Source organism: Oncorhynchus mykiss, unplaced genomic scaffold, assembly GCF_013265735.2.
Source record: "Oncorhynchus mykiss isolate Arlee unplaced genomic scaffold, USDA_OmykA_1.1 un_scaffold_327, whole genome shotgun sequence".
NCBI lineage: Eukaryota > Metazoa > Chordata > Actinopteri > Salmoniformes > Salmonidae > Oncorhynchus > Oncorhynchus mykiss.
Genome location: NW_023493776.1, coordinates 74,322 through 98,803, shown reverse-complemented (window position 1 = coordinate 98,803; position 24,482 = coordinate 74,322). Strand labels below are relative to the sequence as shown.

Genomic DNA, 24,482 nt, shown 5'->3' with positions numbered 1-24,482 from the left:
GTACAGGGTGTACCAGTACAGAGTCAATGTGGAGGCTATATACAGGGGGTTCCAGTACAGAGTCAATGTGGAGGCTATATACAGGGGGGTACCAGTACAGAGTCAATGTGGAGGCTATATACAGGGGGGGTACCAGTACAGAGTCAATGTGGAGGCTATATACAGGGGGTACCGGTACAGAGTCAATGTGGAGGCTATATACAGGGGGTACCAGTACAGAGTCAATGTGGAGGCTATATACAGGGGGTACCAGTACAGAGTCAATGTGGAGGCTATATACAGGGGGTACCAGTACAGAGTCAATGTGGAGGCTATATACAGGGTGTACCAGTACAGAGTCAATGTGGAGGCTATATACAGGGGATACCAGTACAGAGTCAATGTGGAGACTATATACAGGGGGTACCAGTACAGAGTCAATGTGGAGGCTATATACAGGGTATTACGGTACAGAGTCAATGTGGAGGCTATATACAGGGGGTACCAGTACAGAGTCAATGTGGAGGCTATATACAGGGGGTACCGATACAGAGTCAATGTGGAGGCTATATACAGGGGGGGTACCAGTACAGAGTCAATGTGGAGGCTATATACAGGGGGTACCGATACAGAGTCAATGTGGAGACTATATACAGGGGGTACCAGTACAGAGTCAATGTGGAGGCTATATACAGGGGGTACCGATACAGAGTCAATGTGGAGGCTATATACAGGGGGGGTACCAGTACAGAGTCAATGTGGAGGCTATATACAGGGTGTACCGATACAGAGTCAATGTGGAGACTATATACAGGGGGTACCAGTACAGAGTCAATGTGGAGGCTATATACAGGGGGTACCGATACAGAGTCAATGTGGAGGCTATATACAGGGGGGGTACCAGTACAGAGTCAATGTGGAGGCTATATACAGGGGGTACCGATACAGAGTCAATGTGGAGACTATATACAGGGGGTACCAGTACAGAGTCAATGTGGAGGCTATATACAGGGGGTACCGGTACAGAGTCAATGTGGAGGCTATATACAGGGGGTACCAGTACAGAGTCAATGTGGAGGCTATATACAGGGGGGGTACCGGTACAGAGTCAATGTGGAGGCTATATACAGGGGGTACCAGTACAGAGTCAATGTGGAGGCTATATACAGGGGGTGTACCGGTACAGAGTCAATGTGGAGGCTATATACAGGGTGTACCGGTACAGAGTCAATGTGGAGGCTATATACAGGGGGTACCGGTACAGAGTCAATGTGGAGGCTATATACAGGGGGTACCGGTACAGAGTCAATGTGGAGGCTATATACAGGGTGTACCAGTACAGAGTCAATGTGGAGGCTATATACAGGGGGTACCAGTACAGAGTCAATGTGGAGGCTATATACAGGGGGTACCGGTACAGAGTCAATGTGGAGGCTATATACAGGGTGTACCGGTACAGAGTCAATGTGGAGGCTATATACAGGGTGTACCGGTACAGAGTCAATGTGGAGACTATATACAGGGTGTACCAGTACAGAGTCAATGTGGAGGCTATATACAGGGGGTACCAGTACAGAGTCAATGTGGAGGCTATATACAGGGTGTACCGGTACAGAGTCAATGTGGAGGCTATATACAGGGTGTTACGGTACAGAGTCAATGTGGAGGCTATATACAGGGGGGTACCAGTACAGAGTCAATGTGGAGGCTATATACAGGGGGTACCAGTACAGAGTCAATGTGGAGGCTATATACAGGGGGTACCAGTACAGAGTCAATGTGGAGGCTATATACAGGGGATACCAGTACAGAGTCAATGTGGAGACTATATACAGGGGGTACCAGTACAGAGTCAATGTGGAGGCTATATACAGGGTATTACGGTACAGAGTCAATGTGGAGGCTATATACAGGGGGTACCAGTACAGAGTCAATGTGGAGGCTATATACAGGGGGTACCGATACAGAGTCAATGTGGAGGCTATATACAGGGGGGGTACCAGTACAGAGTCAATGTGGAGGCTATATACAGGGGGTACCGATACAGAGTCAATGTGGAGACTATATACAGGGGGTACCAGTACAGAGTCAATGTGGAGGCTATATACAGGGGGTACCGATACAGAGTCAATGTGGAGTCTATATACAGGGGGGGTACCAGTACAGAGTCAATGTGGAGGCTATATACAGGGTGTACCGATACAGAGTCAATGTGGAGACTATATACAGGGGGTACCAGTACAGAGTCAATGTGGAGGCTATATACAGGGGGTACCGATACAGAGTCAATGTGGAGGCTATATACAGGGGGGGTACCAGTACAGAGTCAATGTGGAGGCTATATACAGGGGGTACCGATACAGAGTCAATGTGGAGACTATATACAGGGGGTACCAGTACAGAGTCAATGTGGAGGCTATATACAGGGGGTACCGGTACAGAGTCAATGTGGAGGCTATATACAGGGGGTACCAGTACAGAGTCAATGTGGAGGCTATATACAGGGGGGGTACCGGTACAGAGTCAATGTGGAGGCTATATACAGGGGGTACCAGTACAGAGTCAATGTGGAGGCTATATACAGGGGGTGTACCGGTACAGAGTCAATGTGGAGGCTATATACAGGGAGTACCGGTACAGAGTCAATGTGGAGGCTATATACAGGGGGTACCGGTACAGAGTCAATGTGGAGGCTATATACAGGGGGTACCGGTACAGAGTCAATGTGGAGGCTATATACAGGGTGTACCAGTACAGAGTCAATGTGGAGGCTATATACAGGGGGTACCAGTACAGAGTCAATGTGGAGGCTATATACAGGGGGTACCGGTACAGAGTCAATGTGGAGGCTATATACAGGGTGTACCGGTACAGAGTCAATGTGGAGACTATATACAGGGTGTACCAGTACAGAGTCAATGTGGAGGCTATATACAGGGGGTACCAGTACAGAGTCAATGTGGAGGCTATATACAGGGTGTACCGGTACAGAGTCAATGTGGAGGCTATATACAGGGTGTTACGGTACAGAGTCAATGTGGAGGCTATATACAGGGGGTACCAGTACAGAGTCAGTGTGGAGGCTATATACAGGGTGTTACGGTACAGAGTCAATGTGGAGGCTATATACAGGGGGTACCGGTACAGAGTCAATGTGGAGACTATATACAGGGGGTACCAGTACAGAGTCAATGTGGAGGCTATATACAGGGGGTACCGGTACAGAGTCAATGTGGAGGCTATATACAGGGGGTACCAGTACAGAGTCAATGTGGAGGCTATATACAGGGGGTACCAGTACAGAGTCAATGTGGAGGCTATATACAGGGGGTACCAGTACAGAGTCAATGTGGAGGCTATATACAGGGGGTACCGGTACAGAGTCAATGTGGAGGCTATATACAGGGGGTACCGGTACAGAGTCAATGTGGAGGCTATATACAGGGGGTACCGGTACAGAGTCAATGTGGAGACTATATACAGGGGGTACCAGTACAGAGTCAATGTGGAGACTATATACAGGGGGTACCAGTACAGAGTCAATGTGGAGGCTATATACAGGGGGTACCGGTACAGAGTCAATGTGGAGGCTATATACAGGGGGTACCAGTACAGAGTCAATGTGGAGGCTATATACAGGGGGTACCAGTACAGAGTCAATGTGGAGGCTATATACAGGGGGTACCAGTACAGAGTCAATGTGGAGGCTATATACAGGGGGTACCAGTACAGAGTCAATGTGGAGGCTATATACAGGGGGTACCGGTACAGAGTCAATGTGGAGGCTATATACAGGGGGGGTACCAGTACAGAGTCAATGTGGAGGCTATATACAGGGGGTACCAGTACAGAGTCAATGTGGAGGCTATATACAGGGGGTACCAGTACAGAGTCAATGTGGAGGCTATATACAGGGGGTACCAGTACAGAGTCAATGTGGAGGCTATATACAGGGGGTACCAGTACAGAGTCAATGTGGAGGCTATATACAGGGGGTACCGGTACAGAGTCAATGTGGAGGCTATATACAGGGAGTACCGGTACAGAGTCAATGTGGAGGCTATATACAGGGGGTACCAGTACAGAGTCAATGTGGAGGCTATATACAGGGGGTACCAGTACAGAGTCAATGTGGAGGCTATATACAGGGGGTACCAGTACAGAGTCAATGTGGAGGCTATATACAGGGGGTACCGGTACAGAGTCAATGTGGAGGCTATATACAGGGGGTACCAGTACAGAGTCAATGTGGAGGCTATATACAGGGGGTACCGGTACAGAGTCAATGTGGAGGCTATATACAGGGGGTACCAGTACAGAGTCAATGTGGAGGCTATATACAGGGGGTACCAGTACAGAGTCAATGTGGAGGCTATATACAGGGGGGGTACCAGTACAGAGTCAATGTGGAGGCTATATACAGGGGGTACCAGTACAGAGTCAATGTGGAGGCTATATACAGGGGGGGTACCAGTACAGAGTCAATGTGGAGGCTATATACAGGGGGTACCGGTACAGAGTCAATGTGGAGACTATATACAGGGGGTACCAGTACAGAGTCAATGTGGAGACTATATACAGGGGGTACCAGTACAGAGTCAATGTGGAGGCTATATACAGGGGGTACCGGTACAGAGTCAATGTGGAGGCTATATACAGGGGGTACCGGTACAGAGTCAATGTGGAGGCTATATACAGGTGGTACCGGTACAGAGTCAATGTGGAGGCTATATACAGGGGGGGTACCAGTACAGAGTCAATGTGGAGACTATATACAGGGGGGGTACCAGTACAGAGTCAATGTGGAGGCTATATACAGGGGGTACCGGTACAGAGTCAATGTGGAGACTATATACAGGGGGTACCAGTACAGAGTCAATGTGGAGACTATATACAGGGGGTACCAGTACAGAGTCAATGTGGAGGCTATATACAGGGGGTACCGGTACAGAGTCAATGTGGAGGCTATATACAGGGGGTACCGGTACAGAGTCAATGTGGAGGCTATATACAGGGGGTACCAGTACAGAGTCAATGTGGAGGCTATATACAGGGGGGGTACCAGTACAGAGTCAATGTGGAGGCTATATACAGGGGGGGTACCAGTACAGAGTCAATGTGGAGGCTATATACCGGGGGTACCAGTACAGAGTCAATGTGGAGGCTATATACAGGGGGGGTACCAGTACAGAGTCAATGTGTGCGGGGTCTTGGTTACGTTGAGGGAGAGGTTGTTTTTCTGGCACCACACAGCCAGGTCCCTGACCTGCTCCCTATAGGCTGTCTTGTCGTCGTCGGTGATCAGGCCTACCACTGTTGTGTCATCCGCAAACTTAATGATGGTGTTGGAGTTGTGCCTGGCCGTGCAGTCATGAGTGAACAGGGAGTACAGGAGGGGACTGAGCACTCACCCCTGAGGGGCCCCTGTGTTGAGGATCAGCGTGGCGGATGTGTTGTTACCTACCATTACCACCTGGGGGCGGGCCGTCAGGAAGTCCAGGATCCAGTTGCAGAGGGAGATGTTTAGTCCCGGGGTCCTTAGCTTAGTGATGAGCTTTAAGGACACTATGGTGTTGAACGCTGAGTTGTAGTCGATGAATAGCATTCTCACATAGGCATTCCTTTTGTCCAGGAGGGAAAGGGCAGTGTGGAGTGCAATAGAGACTGCATCATCCTGTAGGTCTGTTAGGTCGTTATGCACATTGGAGTCTCGTGTCTCTTTATGTGACCAGCCTTTCAGCACTCCTACTCTGATTATATGGACAGGGGTGGATCCTAGATCAGCCCTCCTACTATCAGGCACTTTGTGAGTACAGCATATCAGTCAGACAGTCACTCATTCAGACTGTCACCCACTCAGATAGTCACTCACTCACTCACTCACTCAGACAGTCACCCACTCAGACAATCATTCAGACAGTCACTCACTCAGACAGTCACTCACTCAGACAGTCACTCACTCAGACAGTCACTCACTCAGACAGTCACTCAGTCAGTCACCCGCTCAGACTGTCACCCGCTCAGACTGTCGCCCGCTCAGACTGTTGCCCGCTCAGACTGTCGCCCGCTCAGACTGTCGCCCGCTCAGACTGTCGCCCGCTCAGACTGTCGCCCGCTCAGACTGTCGCCCGCTCAGACTGTCGCCCGCTCAGACTGTCGCCCGCTCAGACTGTCGCCCGCTCAGACTGTCGCCCGCTCAGACTGTCGCCCGCTCAGACTGTCGCCCGCTCAGACTGTCGCCCGCTCAGACTGTCGCCCGCTCAGACTGTCGCCCGCTCAGACTGTCGCCCGCTCAGACTGTCGCCCGCTCAGACTGTCGCCCGCTCAGACTGTCGCCCGCTCAGACTGTCGCCCGCTCAGACTGTCGCCCGCTCAGACTGTCGCCCGCTCAGACTGTCGCCCGCTCAGACTGTCGCCCGCTCAGACTGTCGCCCGCTCAGACTGTCACCCGCTCAGACAGTCACTCGCTCAGACAGTCACTCGCTCAGACAGTCACTCGCTCAGACAGTCACTCAGATAATCAGTCACTCACCCAGTCAGTCACTCAGATAATCAGTCACTCACTTGGACAGTCAGCTAGCTAGTCAGTCAGACAGACACTCAGTCAGAGAGTCAGTCAGACAGCCAGATATTCAGCCAGTTATATAATCAGTCACTCAGACAGTCAGTCAGTCAGTCACTCACTTGGACAGTCAGCTAGCTAGTCAGTCAGACAGACACTCAGTCAGAGAGTCAGTCAGACAGCCAGATATTCAGCCAGTTATATAATCAGTCACTCAGTCAGTCAGTCACTCACTTGGACAGTCAGCTAGTCAGTCAGACAGACACTCGGTCAGATAGTCAGTCAGACAATATTTGGTGTTTTACGTAATTGTCTCTGTACCTCTTTCTCTCTCTCTCCAGTTTCTCTCTGTCTCTCTCTCTAGTATCTCTCCATCTATCTACTTCTTTCTCTCTCTCTCTCTCCAGTTTCTCTCTGTCTCTCTCTCTAGTATCTCTCCATCTATCTACTTCTTTCTCTCTCTCTCTCTCCAGTTTCTCTCCATTTCTCTCTCCAGTATCTCTCCATCTCTCTGCCTCGCTCTCTCTCTCCAATATCTCTCCATCTATCTGTCTCTCTCTCTCTCTCTCTCCAATATCTGTCCATCTATCTGCCTCTCTCTCTTCAGTATCTCTCCATCTATCTGCCTCTCTCCAGTATCTCTCCGTCTATCTGCCTCTCTCTCCAGTATCTCTCCCTCTCTCTCCAGTATCTCTCCATCTATCTGTCTCTCTCTCCAGTATCTCTCCATCTATCTGTCTCTCTCTCTCTCCAGTATCTCTCCATCTATCTGCCGCTCTCTCTCTCCAATGTCTCTCCATCTATCTGCCTCTCTCTCTCTGTTTCTCTCCATCTCTCTCCAATATCTCTCCATCTACCTGCCTCTCTCTCTCTCCAGTTTCTCTCCATCTCTCTCTCTCTCCAATATCTCTCCATCTTTCTGCCTCTCTCTCTCCAGTATCTCTCCATCTATCTGCCTCTCTCTCTCTCCAATATCTCTCCATCTATCTGCCTCTCTCCAGTTTCTCTCTCTGTCTCTCTCTCGCTCTCTCTCCAGTATCTCTCTATCTATCCGTCTCTCTCTCTCCAGTATCTCCATCTATCTGCCTCTCCAGTATCTCTCCATCTATCTGCCTCTCTCTCTCTCTCCAGTATCTCTCCATCTATCTGTCTCTCTCTCTCTCCAGTATCTCTCCATCTATCTGTCTCTCTCTCCATCTATCTGCCTCTCTCTCTCCAGTATCTCTCATCTATCTGCCTCTCTCTCCAGTATCTCCATCTATCTGCCTCTCTCCAGTATCTCTCCATCTATCTGTCTCTCTCTCTCCAGTATCTCTCCATCTATCTGCCTCTCTCTCTCTCTCTCTCTCCAGTATCTCCATCTATCTGCCTCTCTCCAGTATCTCTCCATCTATCTGTCTCTCTCTCTCTCTAGTATCTCTCCATCTATCTGCCTCTCTCTCTCTCTCCAGTATCTCTCCATCTATCTGCCTCTCTCCAGTATCTCTCCATCTATCTCTCTCTCTCTCTCTCCCTCTCCAATATCTCTCCATCTAGCCTTCACCCCAATGCTCTTATCTATTTGTTATTAACTTACTTCTCACTTCATTAATAAAGATCCATAAAGATTAAATAAAGATAAAGATTTAATAAATATTTCTGAAATGTGCACTGGTTCACTTCCTCGTGGATTTAACAGAATGTAGTGGTGTTAATATTGTAAATCTATGAGGAGGAGGACAAAGCTAATCTCAGGGAAGGAGAGAATCACGAGGGAGAGGGAAGGAGAGAAACATGGAGAGAGTCCAGATCCCAGGAGCTCTGAAACCAGGTTAACGACAGATGGTGTGTATTAGACTCTGAAACCAGGTTAATGACAGATGGTGTGTATTAGACTCTGAAACCAGGTTAATGACAGATGGTGTGTATTAGACTGAAACCAGGTTAATGGCAGATGGTGTGTATTAGACTCTGAAACCAGGTTAATGACAGATGGTGTGTATTAGACTCTGAAACCAGGTTAAAGACAGATGGTGTGTATTAGACTGAAACCAGGTTAATGACAGATGGTGTGTATTAGACTGAAACCAGGTTAATGACAGATGGTGTGTATTAGACTGAAACCAGGTTAATGACAGATGGTGTGTAATAGACTGAAACCAGGTTAATGACAGATGGTGTGTATTAGACTCTGAAACCAGGTTAATGACAGATGGTGTGTATTAGACTGAAACCAGGTTAATGACAGATGGTGTGTATTAGACTCTGAAACCAGGTTAATGACAGATGGTGTGTATTAGACTGAAACCAGGTTAATGACAGATGGTGTGTATTATACTGAAACCAGGTTAATGACAGATGGTGTGTATTAGACTCTGAAACCAGGTTAATGACAGATGGTGTGTATTAGACTGAATCCAGGTTAATGACAGATGGTGTGTATTAGACTGAAACCAGGTTAATGACAGATGGTGTGTATTATACTGAAACCAGGTTAATGACAGATGGTGTGTATTAGACTCTGAAACCAGGTTAATGACAGATGGTGTGTATTAGACTGAAACCAGGTTAATGACAGATTGTGTGTATTAGACTCTGAAACCAGGTTAATGACAGATGGTGTGTATTAGACTGAAACCAGGTTAATGACAGATGGTGTGTATTATACCCTGAAACCAGGTTAATGACAGATGGTGTGTATTAGACTGAAACCAGGTTAATGACAGATGGTGTGTATTATACCCTGAAACCAGGTTAATGGCAGATGGTGTGTATTAGACTGAAACCAGGTTAATGACAGATGGTGTGTATTAGACTGAAACCAGGTTAATGACAGATGGTGTATATTAGACTGAAACCAGGTTAATGACAGATGGTGTCTATTAGACTCTGAAACCAGGTTAATGACAGATGGTGTATATTATACTGAAACCAGGTTAATGACAGATTGTGTGTATTAGACTGAAACCAGGTTAATGACAGATGGTGTGTATTAGACTGAACCAGGTTAATGACAGATGGTGTGTATTAGACTGAAACCAGGTTAATGACAGATTGTGTGTATTAGGCTGAAACCAGGTTAACGACAGATGGTGTGTATTAGACTGAAACCAGGTTAATGACAGATGGTGTGTATTAGACTGAAACCAGGTTAATGACAGATGGTGTGTATTAGACTGAAACCAGGTTAATGACAGATGGTGTGTATTAGACTGAAACCAGGTTAATGACAGACGGTGTGTATTAGACTCTGAAACCAGGTTAATTGTCTGTGTTGCAGCCGGAGGTGGATTTCTTTGGCCGAGCCGTCGCCCCCAAGAAGAAACCACAGGTGGTCTCCGCTACAGGTAACTACTGTGTGTTCATAAGAATGTACAGGTAACATTACAACTAACGTAGCATCTCTGATTCAGGTAACATTACATCTAACGTAGCATCTCTGACTCAGGTCACATTACATCTAACGTAGCATCTCTGACTCAGGTAACATTACATCTAACGTAGCATCTCTGACTCAGGTAACATTACATCTAACGTAGCATCTCTGATTCAGGTAACATTACAACTAATGTAGCATCTCTGATTCAGGTAACATTACAACTAACGTAGCATCTCTGATTCAGGTAACATTACAACTAACGTAGCATCTCTGATTCAGGTAACATTACAACTAACGTAGCATCTCTGATTCAGGTAACATTACAACTAACGTAGCATCTCTGACTCAGGTAACATAACAACTAACGTAGCATCTCTGATTCAGGTAACATTACAACTAACGTAGCATCTCTGACTCAGGTAACATTACATCTAACGTAGCATCTCTGACTCAGGTAACATTACATCTAATGTAGCATCTCTGACTCAGGTAACATTACAACTAACGTAGCATCTCTGACTCAGGTAACATTACAACTAACGTAGCATCTCTGATTCAGGTAACATTACATCTAACGTAGCATCTCTGACTCAGGTAACATTACAACTAACGTAGCATCTCTGACTCAGGTAACATTACATCTAACGTAGCATCTCTGACTCAGGTAACATTACAACTAACGTAGCATCTCTGACTCAGGTAACATTACAACTAACGTAGCATCTCTGATTCAGGTAACATTACATCTAACGTAGCATCTCTGACTCAGGTAACATTACATCTAACGTAGCATCTCTGACTCAGGTAACATTACATCTAACGTAGCATCTCTGACTCAGGTAACATTACAACTAACGTAGCATCTCTGACTCAGGTAACATTACAACTAACGTAGCATCTCTGACTCAGGTAACATTACATCTAACGTAGCATCTCTGACTCAGGTAACATTACAACTAACGTAGCATCTCTGACTCAGGTAACATTACAACTAACGTAGCATCTCTGACTCAGGTAACATTACAACTAACGTAGCATCTCTGATTCAGGTATCCTCACTGTGTTCAATGTTCCCTCAAACATTTTCTCGGCAGTGAGCAAATTTCAGGTCTATTGAGAGCAAACTTGACGTTGTGAAAATTCTGTTCAACTTCCAGCGTGAGTTTACTGTGAACACTGAGGCTGTACCCACTAAGTTACAGTTTTACTGTGAACACTGAGGCTGTACCCACTAAGTTACAGTTTTACTGTGAACACTGAGGCTGTACCTGCTTTAAGTTACAGTTTTACTGTGAACACTGAGGCTTTACCCACTAAGTTACAGTTTTACTGTGAACACTGAGTCGGTACCTGCTTTCAGTTACAGTTTTACTGTAAACACTGAGGCTGTACCTGCTTTCAGTTAGTTTTACTGTGAACACTACAGTTTTAACAGTGGCCAAGTAGGCTACTGTGGTTATTTGATCATAATCTAGGCCTACTAGAGTAGCCTACCATCAAAAACAACATGCATCCCATAATATTTTAACACGGAAATAGCTGTTACATCATTCAGCCTACAGTAGCAGCCAATGTGCGGTGTTCAATGTAGATCTACATTCCATGAGACTTTTGAAGAAAAACATACAGGGCTTGACATGAACCTGTTAATCCACCTGTCCTTCAGACAAGGAGGGGACTGAACATGTTGTTCGATGTGAGAACCACTTTACCTGAGGGTTAAAGGTCAGGGTTAATGTGTATCTCTGTCTCTCTCCAGACCTGAGGGTTAAAGGTCAGGGTTAATGTGTATCTCTGTCTCTCTCCAGACCTGAGGGTTAAAGGTCAGGGTTAATGTGTATCTCTGTCTCTCTCCAGACAAGGAGGGGACTGAACATGTTGTTTGATGTGAGAACCACTTTACCATAGGGTTAAAGGTCAGGGTTAATGTGTATCTCTGTCTCTCTCCAGACCTGAGGGTTAAAGGTCAGGGTTAATGTGTATCTCTGTCTCTCTCCAGACAAGGAGGGGACTGAACATGTTGTTTGATGTGAGAACCACTTTACCATAGGGTTAAAGGTCAGGGTTAATGTGTATCTCTGTCTCTCTCCAGACCTGAGGGTTAAAGGTCAGGGTTCATGTGTATCTCTGTCTCTCTCCAGACAAGGAGGGGACTGAACATGTTGTTTGATGTGAGAACCACTTTACCATAGGGTTAAAGGTCAGGGTTAATGTGTATCTCTGTCTCTCTCCAGACCTGAGGGTTAAAGGTCAGGGTTAATGTGTATATCTGTCTCTCTCCAGACCTGAGGGTTAAAGGTCAGGGTTAATGTGTATATCTGTCTCTCTCCAGACAAGGAGGGGACTGAACATGTTGTTAGATGTGAGAACCACTTTACAAAATAAAATGCATTATTATTCCCATTATTCCAATATTGATCATATGTGTAGAGGCTATGTATCTGTGTGTGTAGAGGCTATGTATCTGTGTGTGTAGAGGCTATGTATCTGTGTGTGTAGAGGCTATGTATCTGTGTGTGTAGAGGCTATGTATCTGTGTGTGTAGAGGCTATGTATCTGTGTGTGTAGAGGCTATGTATCTGTGTGTGTAGAGGCTATGTATCTGTGTGTGTAGAGGCTATGTATCTGTGTGTAGAGGCTATGTATCTGTGTGTGTAGAGGCTATGTATCTGTGTGTGTAGAGGCTATGTATCTGTGTGTGTAGAGGCTATGTATCTGTGTGTGTAGAGGCTATGTATCTGTGTGTGTAGAGGCTATGTATCTGTGTGTGTAGAGGCTATGTATCTGTGTGTGTAGAGGCTATGTATCTGTGTGTGTAGAGGCTATGTATCTGTGTGTGTAGAGGCTATGTATCTGTGTGTGTAGAGGCTATGTATCTGTGTGTGTAGAGGCTATGTATCTGTGTGTGTAGAGGCTATGTATCTGTGTGTGTAGAGGCTATGTATCTGTGTGTGTAGAGGCTATGTATCTGTGTGTGTAGAGGCTATGTATCTGTGTGTGTAGAGGCTATGTATCTGTGTGTGTAGAGGCTATGTATCTGTGTGTGTAGAGGCTATGTATCTGTGTGTGTAGAGGCTATGTATCTGTGTGTGTAGAGGCTATGTATCTGTGTGTGTAGAGGCTATGTATCTGTGTGTGTAGAGGCTATGTATCTGTGTGTGTAGAGGCTATGTATCTGTGTGTGTAGAGGCCATGTATCTGTGTGTGTAGAGGCTATGTATCTGTGTGTGTAGAGGCTATGTATCTGTGTGTAGAGGCTATGTATCTGTGTGTGTAGAGGCTATGTATCTGTGTGTGTAGAGGCTATGTATCTGTGTGTGTAGAGGCTATGTATCTGTGTGTGTAGAGGCTATGTATCTGTGTGTGTAGAGGCTATGTATCTGTGTGTGTAGAGGCTATGTATCTGTGTGTGTAGAGGCTATGTATCTGTGTGTGTAGAGGCCATGTATCTGTGTGTGTAGAGGCTATGTATCTGTGTGTGTAGAGGCTATGTATCTGTGTGTGTAGAGGCTATGTATCTGTGTGTGTAGAGGCTATGTATCTGTGTGTAGAGGCTATGTATCTGTGTGTGTAGAGGCTATGTATCTGTGTGTGTAGAGGCTATGTATCTGTGTGTGTAGAGGCTATGTATCTGTGTGTGTAGAGGCTATGTATCTGTGTGTGTAGAGGCCATGTATCTGTGTGTGTAGAGGCTATGTATCTGTGTGTGTAGAGGCTATGTATCTGTGTGTGTAGAGGCTATGTATCTGTGTGTAGAGGCTATGTATCTGTGTGTGTAGAGGCTATGTATCTGTGTGTGTAGAGGCTATGTATCTGTGTGTGTAGAGGCTATGTATCTGTGTGTGTAGAGGCTATGTATCTGTGTGTGTAGAGGCTATGTATCTGTGTGTGTAGAGGCTATGTATATGTGTGTGTAGAGGCTATGTATCTGTGTGTGTAGAGGCTATGTATCTGTGTGTGTGTAGAGGCTATGTATCTGTGTGTGTAGAGGCTATGTATCTGTGTGTGTAGAGGCTATGTATCTGTGTGTGTAGAGGCTATGTATCTGTGTGTGTAGAGGCTATGTATCTGTGTGTGTAGAGGCTATGTATCTGTGTGTGTAGAGGCTATGTATCTGTGTGTGTAGAGGCTATGTATCTGTGTGTGTAGAGGCTATGTATCTGTGTGTGTAGAGGCTATGTATCTGTGTGTGTAGAGGCTATGTATCTGTGTGTGTAGAGGCTATGTATCTGTGTGTGTAGAGGCTATGTATCTGTGTGTGTAGAGGCTATGTATCTGTGTGTGTAGAGGCTATGTATCTGTGTGTGTAGAGGCTATGTATCTGTGTGTGTAGAGGCTATGTATCTGTGTGTGTAGAGGCTATGTATCTGTGTGTGTAGAGGCTATGTATCTGTGTGTGTAGAGGCTATGTATCTGTGTGTGTAGAGGCTATGTATCTGTGTGTGTAGAGGCTATGTATCTGTGTGTGTAGAGGCTATGTATCTGTGTGTGTAGAGGCTATGTATCTGTGTGTGTAGAGGCTATGTATCTGTGTGTGTAGAGGCTATGTATCTGTGTGTGTAGAGGCTATGTATCTGTGTGTGTAGAGGCTATGTATCTGTGTGTGTAGAGGCTATGTATCTGTGTGTGTAGAGGCTATGTATCTGTGTGTGTAGAGGCTATGTATCTGTGTGTGTAGAGGCTATGTATCTGTGTGTGTAGAGGCCATGTATCTGTGTGTGTAGAGGCCATGTATCTGTGTGTGTAGAGGCCATGTATCTGTGTGTGTAGAGGCCATGTATCTGTGTGTGTAGAGGCCATGTATCTGTGTGTGTAGAGGCCATGTATCTGTGTGTGTAGAGGCTATGTATCTGTGTGTGTAGAGGCTATGTATCTGTGTGTGTAGAGGCTATGTATCTGTGTGTGTAGAGGCTATGTATCTGTGTGTGTAGAGGCTATGTATCTGTGTGTGTAGAGGCTATGTATCTGTGTGTGTAGAGGCTATGTATCTGTGTGTGTAGAGGCCATGTATCTGTGTGTGTAGAGGCTATGTATCTGTGTGTGTAGAGGCTATGTATCTGTGTGTGTAGAGGCTATGTATCTGTGTGTGTAGAGGCTATGTATCTGTGTGTGTAGAGGCTATGTATCTGTGTGTGTAGAGGCTATGTATCTGTGTGTGTAGAGGCTATGTATCTGTGTGTGTAGAGGCTATGTATCTGTGTGTGTAGAGGCTATGTATCTGTGTGTGGAGGCTATGTATCTGTGTGTGTAGAGGCTATGTATCTGTGTGTGTAGAGGCTATGTATCTGTGTGTGTAGAGGCTATGTATCTGTGTGTGTAGAGGCTATGTATCTGTGTGTGTAGAGGCTTTGTATCTGTGTGTGTAGAGGCTATGTATCTGTGTGTGTAGAGGCTATGTATCTGTGTGTGTAGAGGCTATGTATCTGTGTGTGTAGAGGCTATGTATCTGTGTGTGTAGAGGCTATGTATCTGTGTGTGTAGAGGCTATGTATCTGTGTGTAGAGGCTTTGTATCTGTGTGTGTAGAGGCTATGTATCTGTGTGTGTAGAGGCTATGTATCTGTGTGTGTAGAGGCTATGTATCTGTGTGTGTAGAGGCTTTGTATCTGTGTGTGTAGAGGCTATGTATCTGTGTGTGTAGAGGCTATGTATCTGTGTGTGTAGAGGCTATGTATCTGTGTGTGTAGAGGCTTTGTATCTGTGTGTGTAGAGGCTATGTATCTGTGTGTGTAGAGGCTATGTATCTGTGTGTGTTTTAACCGTAAACTGTCTGTCTGTCACTAGGTGAAGTGTGTGTGGAGGTTGCCATGGGGACAGCGGTTGGCAACAGTGACGTGTGGTTCCGCTTCAACGAGGGCGTGTCCAACGCCGTGCGACGCAACATCTACATCAGAGAACTGCTATAACTCACACACTGTACACACACACACACCGTACACACACACACACACACCGTACACACACACACCGTACACACACACACACAGACTCCATCTCATACACGTTAGAATGTTAGTATATAAATTACCACGAGTCAATCTGTCAAACCACCTCTTTATTATGTTTGATTGACAGTGGAAACAAGCCAATAAAAACAGTGTATTCTGATTGACAGTGGAACAAGCCAATAAAAACAGTGTAAACAAGCCAATAAAAACAGTGTATTCTGATTGACAGTGGAAACAAGCCAATAAAAACAGTGTATTCTGATTGACAGTGGAAAAAAAGCCAATTAAAAGTGTGATTTATTTAACAACAAACTTCTATCTCTTAACAAAGCTATGAGATGAGCTCTGCAAATCTACTTTCAATGTAGGACATGCTGCTCATAGGAAGGAAGGGGGCTACTTTCAGTGTAGGACATGCTGCTCATAGGAAGGGGGCTACTTTCAATGTAGGACATGCTGCTCATAGGAAGGGGGCTACTTTCAGTGTAGGACATGCTGCTCATAGGAAGGGGGCTACTTTCAATGCAGGACATGCTGCTCATAGGAAGGGGGCTACTTTCAGCTAAAACCATAGACATGGATGTACAAATAAATAGGACGGGATAACCTGGTGTGTGTTTCTCAGTGTGTGTGTGTGTGTGTGTCTGTGTGTGTGTGTGTGTGTCTCTCAGTGTGTGTGTGTGTGTGTGGATCCGTGTGTGTGTGTCTCAATGTGTGTGTGTGGATCCGTGTGTGTGTCCGTTAGAGGATCACACATTTGCCTTTCTCCACCCAGGGGTTGGCCCTCATCAGCTCTGGGTTCAGGAATGGGTCGTCACACACACACCCCTCGATCCATTTCACCAGCCTGCCAAGAGAACACACACACCCTGTTAGACCACACCCCGCGATCCATTTCACCAGCCTGCCAAGAGAACACACACACCCTGTTAGACCACACCCCTCGATCCACCCGGCTGGCATTCAGTCCGATCTCAGGTTTAGGTTCTAGGTGTATTTAAAGGTTCTGATTGGGCCGACAGATTTTACCGTGAATGGGATCTCCCCGAACGCGGAAACATTTACCTTTAAAAACCCACGATGGGTTTGAATCCCGGACTTAGACAGGGTCGCTAGTTTGAATCCCGGACTTAGACAGGGTCGCTAGTTTGAATCCCGGACTTAGACAGGGTCGCTAGTTTGAATCCCGGATTTAGACAGGGTCGCTAGTTTGAATCCCGGACTTAGACAGGGTCGCTAGTTTGAATCCCGGACTTAGACAGGGTCGCTAGTTTGAATCCCGGACTTAAACAGGGTCGCTAGTTTGAATCCCGGACTTAGACAGGGTCGCTAGTTTGAATCCCGGACTTAGACAGGGTCGCTAGATTGAATCCCGGACTTAGACAGGGTCGCTAGATTGAATCCCGGACGTAGACAAGGTTGCTAGATTGAATCCCGGACTTAGACAGGGTCGCTAGATTGAATCCCGGACTTAGACAGGGTCGCTAGTTTGAATCCCGGACTTAGACAGGGTCGCTAGATTGAATCCCGGACTTAGACAGGGTCGCTAGTTTGAATCCCGGACTTAGACAGGGTCGCTAGATTGAATCCCGGACTTAGACAGGGTCGCTAGATTGAATCCCGGACGTAGACAAGGTTGCTAGATTGAATCCCGGACTTAGACAGGGTCGCTAGATTGAATCCCGGACGTAGACAAGGTTGCTAGTTTGAATCCCGGACTTAGACAGGGTCGCTAGATTGAATCCCGGACTTAGACAGGGTCGCTAGATTGAATCCCGGACTTAGATAAGGTTGTGAGATTGAATCCTAGATGAGACTTTTGTTTTACAACCTGACCTAACATTCCGAACTATTGACATTTCAATGTTTCTGACTGCTTTAAATATGTCAACCAAAGAGCAAGTGCAACAGCCTAGTGGTTAGAGCATTGGGCCAGTCAACGAAAGGTTTCTGGTTTGAATACCGGCGCGGACAAGCTGAAAAATATGTTGATGTGACCTTGAGCAAGGCACTTAACCATAATGATTTCCAGGGAGGGACATACAACTATGGCTGACCCTGTAAAACAACACATTTCACTAGACCTATCATACTACTATGACTGGAAGAGACCGGAAGGGCACCGGGGTAGAAACCGGAAGGGCACCGGGGTAGAGACCGGAAGGGCACCGGGGTAGAGACCGGAAGGGCACCGGGGTAGAGACCGGAAGGGCACCGGGGTAGAGACCGGAAGGGCACCGGGGTAGAGACCGGAAGGGCACCGGGGTAGAGACCGGAAGGGCACCGGGGCAGAGACCGGAAGGGCACCGGGGCAGAGACCGGAAGGGCACCGGGGCAGAGACCGGAAGGGCACCGGGGCAGAGACCGGAAGGGCACCGGGGCAGAGACCGGAAGGGCACCGGGGCAGAGACCGGAAGGGCACCGGGGCAGAGACCGGAAGGGCACCGGGGTAGAGACCGGAAGGGCACCGGGGTAGAGACCGGAAGGGCACCGGGGTAGAGACCGGAAGGGCACCGGGGTAGAGACCGGAAGGGCACCGGGGTAGAGACCGGAAGGGCACCGGGGTAGAGACCGGAAGGGCACTGGGGGTAGAGACCGGAAGGGCACTGGGATAGAGACCGGAAGGACACTGGGATAGAGACCGGAAGGACACTGGGATAGAGACCGGAAGGACACTGGGATAGAGACCGGAAGGACACTGGGATAGAGACCGGAAGGACACTGGGATAGAGACCAGAAGGACACTGGGATAGAGACCAGAAGGACACTGGGATAGAGACCAGAAGGACACTGGGATAGAGACCAGAAGGACACTGGGATAGAGACCAGAAGGACACTGGGATAGAGACCAGAAGGACACTGGGATAGAGACCAGAAGGACACTGGGATAGAGACCAGAAGGACACTGGGATAGAGACCAGAAGGACACTGGGGTAGAGACCAGAAGGACACTGGGGTAGAGACCAGAAGGACACTGGGGTAGAGACCAGAAGGACACTGGGGTAGAGACCAGAAGGACACTGGGGTAGAGACCAGAAGGACCAGAAGGACACCGGGGTAGAGACCAGAAGGACACTGGGATAGAGACCAGAAGGACACTGGGATAGAGACCAGAAGGACACTGGGATAGAGACCAGAAGGACACTGGGATAGAGACCAGAAGGACACTGGTATAGAGACCAGAAGTACACTGGGGTAGAGACCAGAAGGACACTGGGATAGAGACCAGAAGGACACTGGGGTAGAGACCAGAAGGACACTGGGGTAGAGACCAGAAGGACACTGGGGTAGAGACCAGAAGGACACTGGGGTAGAGACCAGAAGGACACTGGGATAGAGACCAGAAGGACACTGGGGTAGAGACCAGAAGGACAGAGACCAGAAGGACACTGAGGTAGAGACCAGAAGGACACTGGGATAGAGACCAGAAGGACACTGAGGTAGAGACCAGAAGGACAGAGACCAGAAGGAGACTGGGATAGAGACCAGAAGGACACTGGGGTAGAGACCAGAAGGACAGAGACCAGAAGGACACTGAGGTAGAGACCAGAAGGACACTGGGATAGAGACCAGAAGGACACTGGGATAGAGACCAGAAGGACACTGGGATAGAGACCAGAAGGACACTGAGGTAGCGACCAGAAGGACAGAGACCAGAAGGACACTGGGATAGAGACCAGAAGGACACTGGGATAGAGACCAGAAGGACACTGGGGTAGAGACCAGAAGGACACTGAGGTAGAGACCAGAAGGACAGAGACCAGAAGGACAGAGACCAGAAGGACACTGGGGTAGAGACCAGAAGGACCAGAAGGACACCGGGGTAGAGACCAGAAGGACACTGGGATAGAGACCAGAAGGACACTGGGATAGAGACCAGAAGGACACTGGGATAGAGACCAGAAGGACACTGGGATAGAGACCAGAAGGACACTGGGATAGAGACCAGAAGGACACTGGGATAGAGACCAGAAGAACACCGGGGTAGAGACCAGAAGGACACTGAGGTAGAGACCAGAAGGACACTGGGATAGAGACCAGAAGGACACTGGGATAGAGACCAGAAGGACACTGGGATAGAGACCAGAAGGACACTGGGGTAGAGACCAGAAGGACACTGAGGTAGAGACCAGAAGGACAGAGACCAGAAGGACAGAGACCAGAAGGACACTGGGATAGAGACCAGAAGGACACTGGGATAGAGACCAGAAGGACACTGGGGTAGAGACCAGAAGAACACTGGGGTAGAGACCAGAAGGACACTGAGGTAGAGACCAGAAGGACACTGGGGTAGAGACCAGAAGGACACTGGGATAGAGACCAGAAGGACACTGGGATAGAGACCAGAAGGACACTGGGGTAGAGACCAGAAGGACACTGGGGTAGAGACCTGAAGGACACTGGGGTAGAGACCTGAAGGACACTGGGGTAGAGACCTGAAGGACACTGGGGTAGAGACCAGAAGGACACTGGGATAGAGACCAGAAGGACACTGGGGTAGAGACCAGAAGGACACTGGGATAGAGACCAGAAGGACACTGGGATAGAGACCAGAAGGACACTGGGATAGAGACCAGAAGAACACCGGGGTAGAGACCAGAAGGACACTACCTACTCAGTAACCGTGATGGAGGATTTCTCTCTGTTGATGGCCAGCTGGTACTGAAGACTCTCCACCTCCCTCTTCATCTGGGGAAGATCCAAGTCCTCCATCTACACTAATGACATTATACACACATTACATAATACACACATTACATAGTACACACATTACATTATACACACATTACATTATACACACATTACATTATACACACATTACATTATACACACATTACATTATACACACATTACATTATACACACATTACATTATACACACATTACATCATACACACATTACATAGTACACACATTACATAGTACACACATTACATTATACACACATTACATTATACACACATTACATTATACACACAATGCATTATACACACATTACATAATACACACATTACATCATACACACATTACATCATACACACATTACATAGTACACACATTACATAGTACACACATTACATAATACACACATTACATTATACACACATTACATAATACACACATTACATAGTACACACATTACATAGTACACACATTACATAATACACACATTACATCATACACACATTACATCATACACACATTACATAGTACACACATTACATAGTACACACATTACATAATACACACATTACATTATACACACATTACATAATACACACATTACATAGTACACACATTACATAGTACACACATTACATTATACACACATTACATGATACACATTACATCATACACACATTACATGATACACACATTACATTATACACACATTATACACACATTATATAGTACACACATTACATAATACACACATTACATAGTACACACATTACATTATACACACATTACATTATACACACATTACATAATACACACATTACATTATACACACATTACATAGTACACACATTACATTATACACACATTACATTATACACACATTATATAGTACACACATTACATAATACACACATTACATAGTACACACATTACATTATACACACATTACATCATACACACATTACATCATACACACATTACATCATACACACATCACATTATACACACATTACATAATACACACATTACATAGTACACACATTACATCATACACACATTACATCATACACACATCACATTATACACACATTACATAATACACACATTATACATACTTTACATCATTCACTCTCCTACCAGACATATCTACACTCTCCTACCAGACATATCTACACTCTCCTACTAGACATATCTATACATAGTCTACACTCTGCTACCAGACATATCTACACTCTGCTACTATACATAGTCTACACTCTCCTTCCAGACATATCTACACTCTGCTACCAGACATATCTACACTCTCCTACTAGACATATCTATACATAGTCTACACTCTGCTACCAGACATATCTACACTCTCCTACCAGACATATCTATACATAGTCTACACTTTGCTACCAGACATATCTACACTCTCCTACCAGACATATCTATACATAGTCTACACTCTCCTACCAGACAAGTCTACACTCTCCTACCAGACAAGTCTACACTCTCCTACCAGACATGTCTACACTCTCCTACCAGACATGTCTACACTCTCCTACCAGACATGTCTACACTCTCCTACCAGACATGTCTACACTCTCCTACCAGACATGTCTACACTCTCCTACCAGACATGTCTACACTCTCCTACCAGACATGTCTACACTCTCCTACCAGACATTTCTACACTCTCCTACCAGACATATCTACACTCTCCTACCAGACATATCTATACATAGTCTGCTGTATGACCAGAATACCGTGTGTGTGTGTGTGTGTGAGAGAGAGAGACTCTGAATAACTGGGTCATGTCCCTTTTTTTTTAGGTAATTTAGCTGCACACCCCACCAGTAACAGATATATTATATAGAAATAGAGTAACAGATATATTATATAGATATAGAGTAACATAGATATATTATATAGATATAGAGTAACAGATATATTATATAGAAATAGAGTAACAGATATATTATATAGATATAGAGTAACATAGATATATTATATAGATATAGAGTAACATCGATATATTATATATATATTGAGTAACATAGATATATTATATAGATATAGAGTAACATAGATATATAGATATAGAGTAACATAGATATATTATATAGATATAGAGTAACATCGATATATTATATAGATATAGAGTAACATCGATATATTATATAGATATTGAGTAACATAGATATATTATATAGATATAGAGTAACATAGATATATAGATATAGAGTAACATAGATATATTATATAGCTCAGCTATGATCATTTATACATATAGACATTCAATACGAATACAGTATACTTTAATGATTAAATGTGGTCATGTATTTATATCCATCAACACTTATTACGAATACAGTTTACTCCTTATTTAAATGTACTTATATATTTATATAAGTCTATGATTGTGTTTATTTATAAAAAAATATATATATAGTGTAAAATTATTATAGACGTCACTGATTCTCTGTTCTCCTGGTCTCCGCGCTCATCATCACTAGCTCCCGTTTTGACGGAAGAAAACAAGTCGTTCTGTTCTTCAGTTCCGGTAAACCCCCCCGGTTTTTACAGAGAACACAACGTTAAATCCCCCGGTTTTTACAGATAACGTTTAATTTAAAAGCTCATGTCGAGACAAAGCCAGAGAGCGTTAGAGTGATGCAGCTGTCTCCGTGTTTTCATCTGCCCTATTTAAATAAACCAATCATCTCCTCCTGCCTGAAATAACACATTATCTCGATCAACAAAGACAACAGCTGAACCTCGGGAGTTTATCCAGAGACTATAAAGGGCATCAATATCCAGAGATGGCATTATGCTGATTAAAAACCCTCAATAAATACACGTTATAAAACGGTATAACCGTTTCCGCAACTCTATAGCCTTAGCGTTTTCCCTTGTGAATGTTGTTCTGGAGGCAGATCTGCAGTGGTCACTAAGCACCGCCACAAAGTCATCAAATCTGATTTTACACCCTAACCACTGTTTAACCCTAATGCTTAACCTTATATTAAAGACTAAAAAATATCATTTTTTGTTTTCGTGAATTTGTACACTATAGCCAATGTTTACATTACAGCTGGCCTCTCTAAAGCGATGTACATGATATACAGACCGAATGATGCTGCTACTAGACTATTAACATATTCATCACGGAAGGAGCGCGGGGGGATTCTGTGGTATTTCTTACCGTTTTACCGGAGACCTGGTGCTTCTAGTCGTGAGGTTCTGATCCAGATGATCTGTAGCCCTGGTTAGCCTTATGTTCCCAGACAGACGACACGCGATTTACCCCTCCTCAAACTACCGAAAACAGTACAGTGGAGGTAACGAGCTCTAATGGGAATTAGCAGTGGTTAGAGCGGAAAAATCAGGAACGCTTGAGCATCTCCCGGTAGACAGGACCGACTACAGCGCGAGAGAGATCAATCTGCTTCTATCGTCTGCCTGTGGAACTGCCTCACTCTCTCTATCCTCCTCCTCTATCAGACACTCCCTTTCTCCCTCTATCCTCCTCCTCTATCAGACACTCCCTTTCTCCCTCTATCCTCCTCCTCTATCAGACACTCCCTTTCTCCCTCTATCCTCCTCCTCTATCAGACACTCCCTTTCTCCCTCTGCTCCTCCTCTATCAGACACTCCCTTTCTCCCTCTATCCTCCTCCTCTATCAGACACTCCCTTTCTCCCTCTCTCCTCCTGTCTTCTGTCAGACCCCTGTTTTCCCTGGGAGAGATCCGTGGCGCCGCTATGTTTGGTAGTCAAACACGGAGGAGGAGGGAGGGAGGGAGGGGGGGGGAGCACCTGTATGGAAATCCCATCAGGCAAATGAAGCGACTGTCTGGAGTGGAGTGAAACCTGAACAGGCTGAAAGACCGACTCTCATCCCGCCATGACGTCAACAAGCTGCTATTTACCTTTCAAATATCAGACGGGAAGGAAGTAGGTCAAACAGA

General features: G+C 45.8%; 2 protein-coding genes across 8 annotated transcripts in view; one reads left to right on the top strand and one right to left on the bottom strand.

The window, feature by feature from the left end:
* The window catches only part of LOC118936644 (chromosome transmission fidelity protein 18 homolog), a 57,211-nt gene extending 41,080 nt beyond the window's left edge, over positions 1-16,131 (top strand). For 2 of the 5 annotated variants that reach the window (XM_036973820.1, XM_036973819.1), the window contains exons 21-23: positions 9,801-9,867; positions 15,683-15,833; positions 15,874-16,131. In XM_036973820.1, the coding sequence (XP_036829715.1) occupies positions 9,801-9,867; positions 15,683-15,804 (189 nt within the window). In that variant the 3' untranslated portion in view covers positions 15,805-15,833; positions 15,874-16,131. Of the gene's footprint in view, positions 1-9,800; positions 9,868-15,682 lie in introns of all 5 variants that reach the window. The other 3 variants (XM_036973821.1, XM_036973817.1, XM_036973818.1) reach the window with 2 other exon arrangements.
* Positions 15,939-24,110, bottom strand: LOC118951562 (guanine nucleotide-binding protein G(I)/G(S)/G(O) subunit gamma-13-like). 3 transcript variants are annotated; one of them, XR_005042960.1, is made up of 4 exons: positions 23,719-24,110; positions 20,462-20,564; positions 16,529-16,693; positions 15,939-16,490 (listed from the first exon to the last, which is right to left on the bottom strand). XR_005042960.1 is itself a non-coding variant. In XM_036973825.1 (3 exons), the coding sequence occupies exons 2-3, from the start codon at positions 20,557-20,559 to the stop codon at positions 16,588-16,590; spliced, it is 204 nt and encodes a 67-aa protein (XP_036829720.1). In that variant the 5' UTR covers positions 20,560-20,564; positions 23,719-24,110; the 3' UTR covers positions 15,939-16,587. The 3 variants fall into 3 exon arrangements, 2 of the variants coding, with proteins under 2 accessions (XP_036829720.1, XP_036829721.1); XM_036973825.1 differs by having other exon boundaries at positions 15,939-16,693; XM_036973826.1 differs by having other exon boundaries at positions 15,939-16,693; positions 20,462-20,559; positions 23,719-24,101.
* Between the last annotated feature and the right edge of the window lie 372 nt (positions 24,111-24,482).

Bases quoted from the DNA above. Each gene is read 5' to 3' on its own strand.
- LOC118951562 (XM_036973825.1), bottom strand. From the start codon at position 20,559: ATGGAGGACTTGGATCTTCCCCAGATGAAGAGGGAGGTGGAGAGTCTT. The intron at 16,694-20,461 runs GTAGGTAGTGTC...TTCTCTTGGCAG, and splicing joins TCCTCCATCACGGTTACTGA to GCTGGTGAAATGGATCGAGG.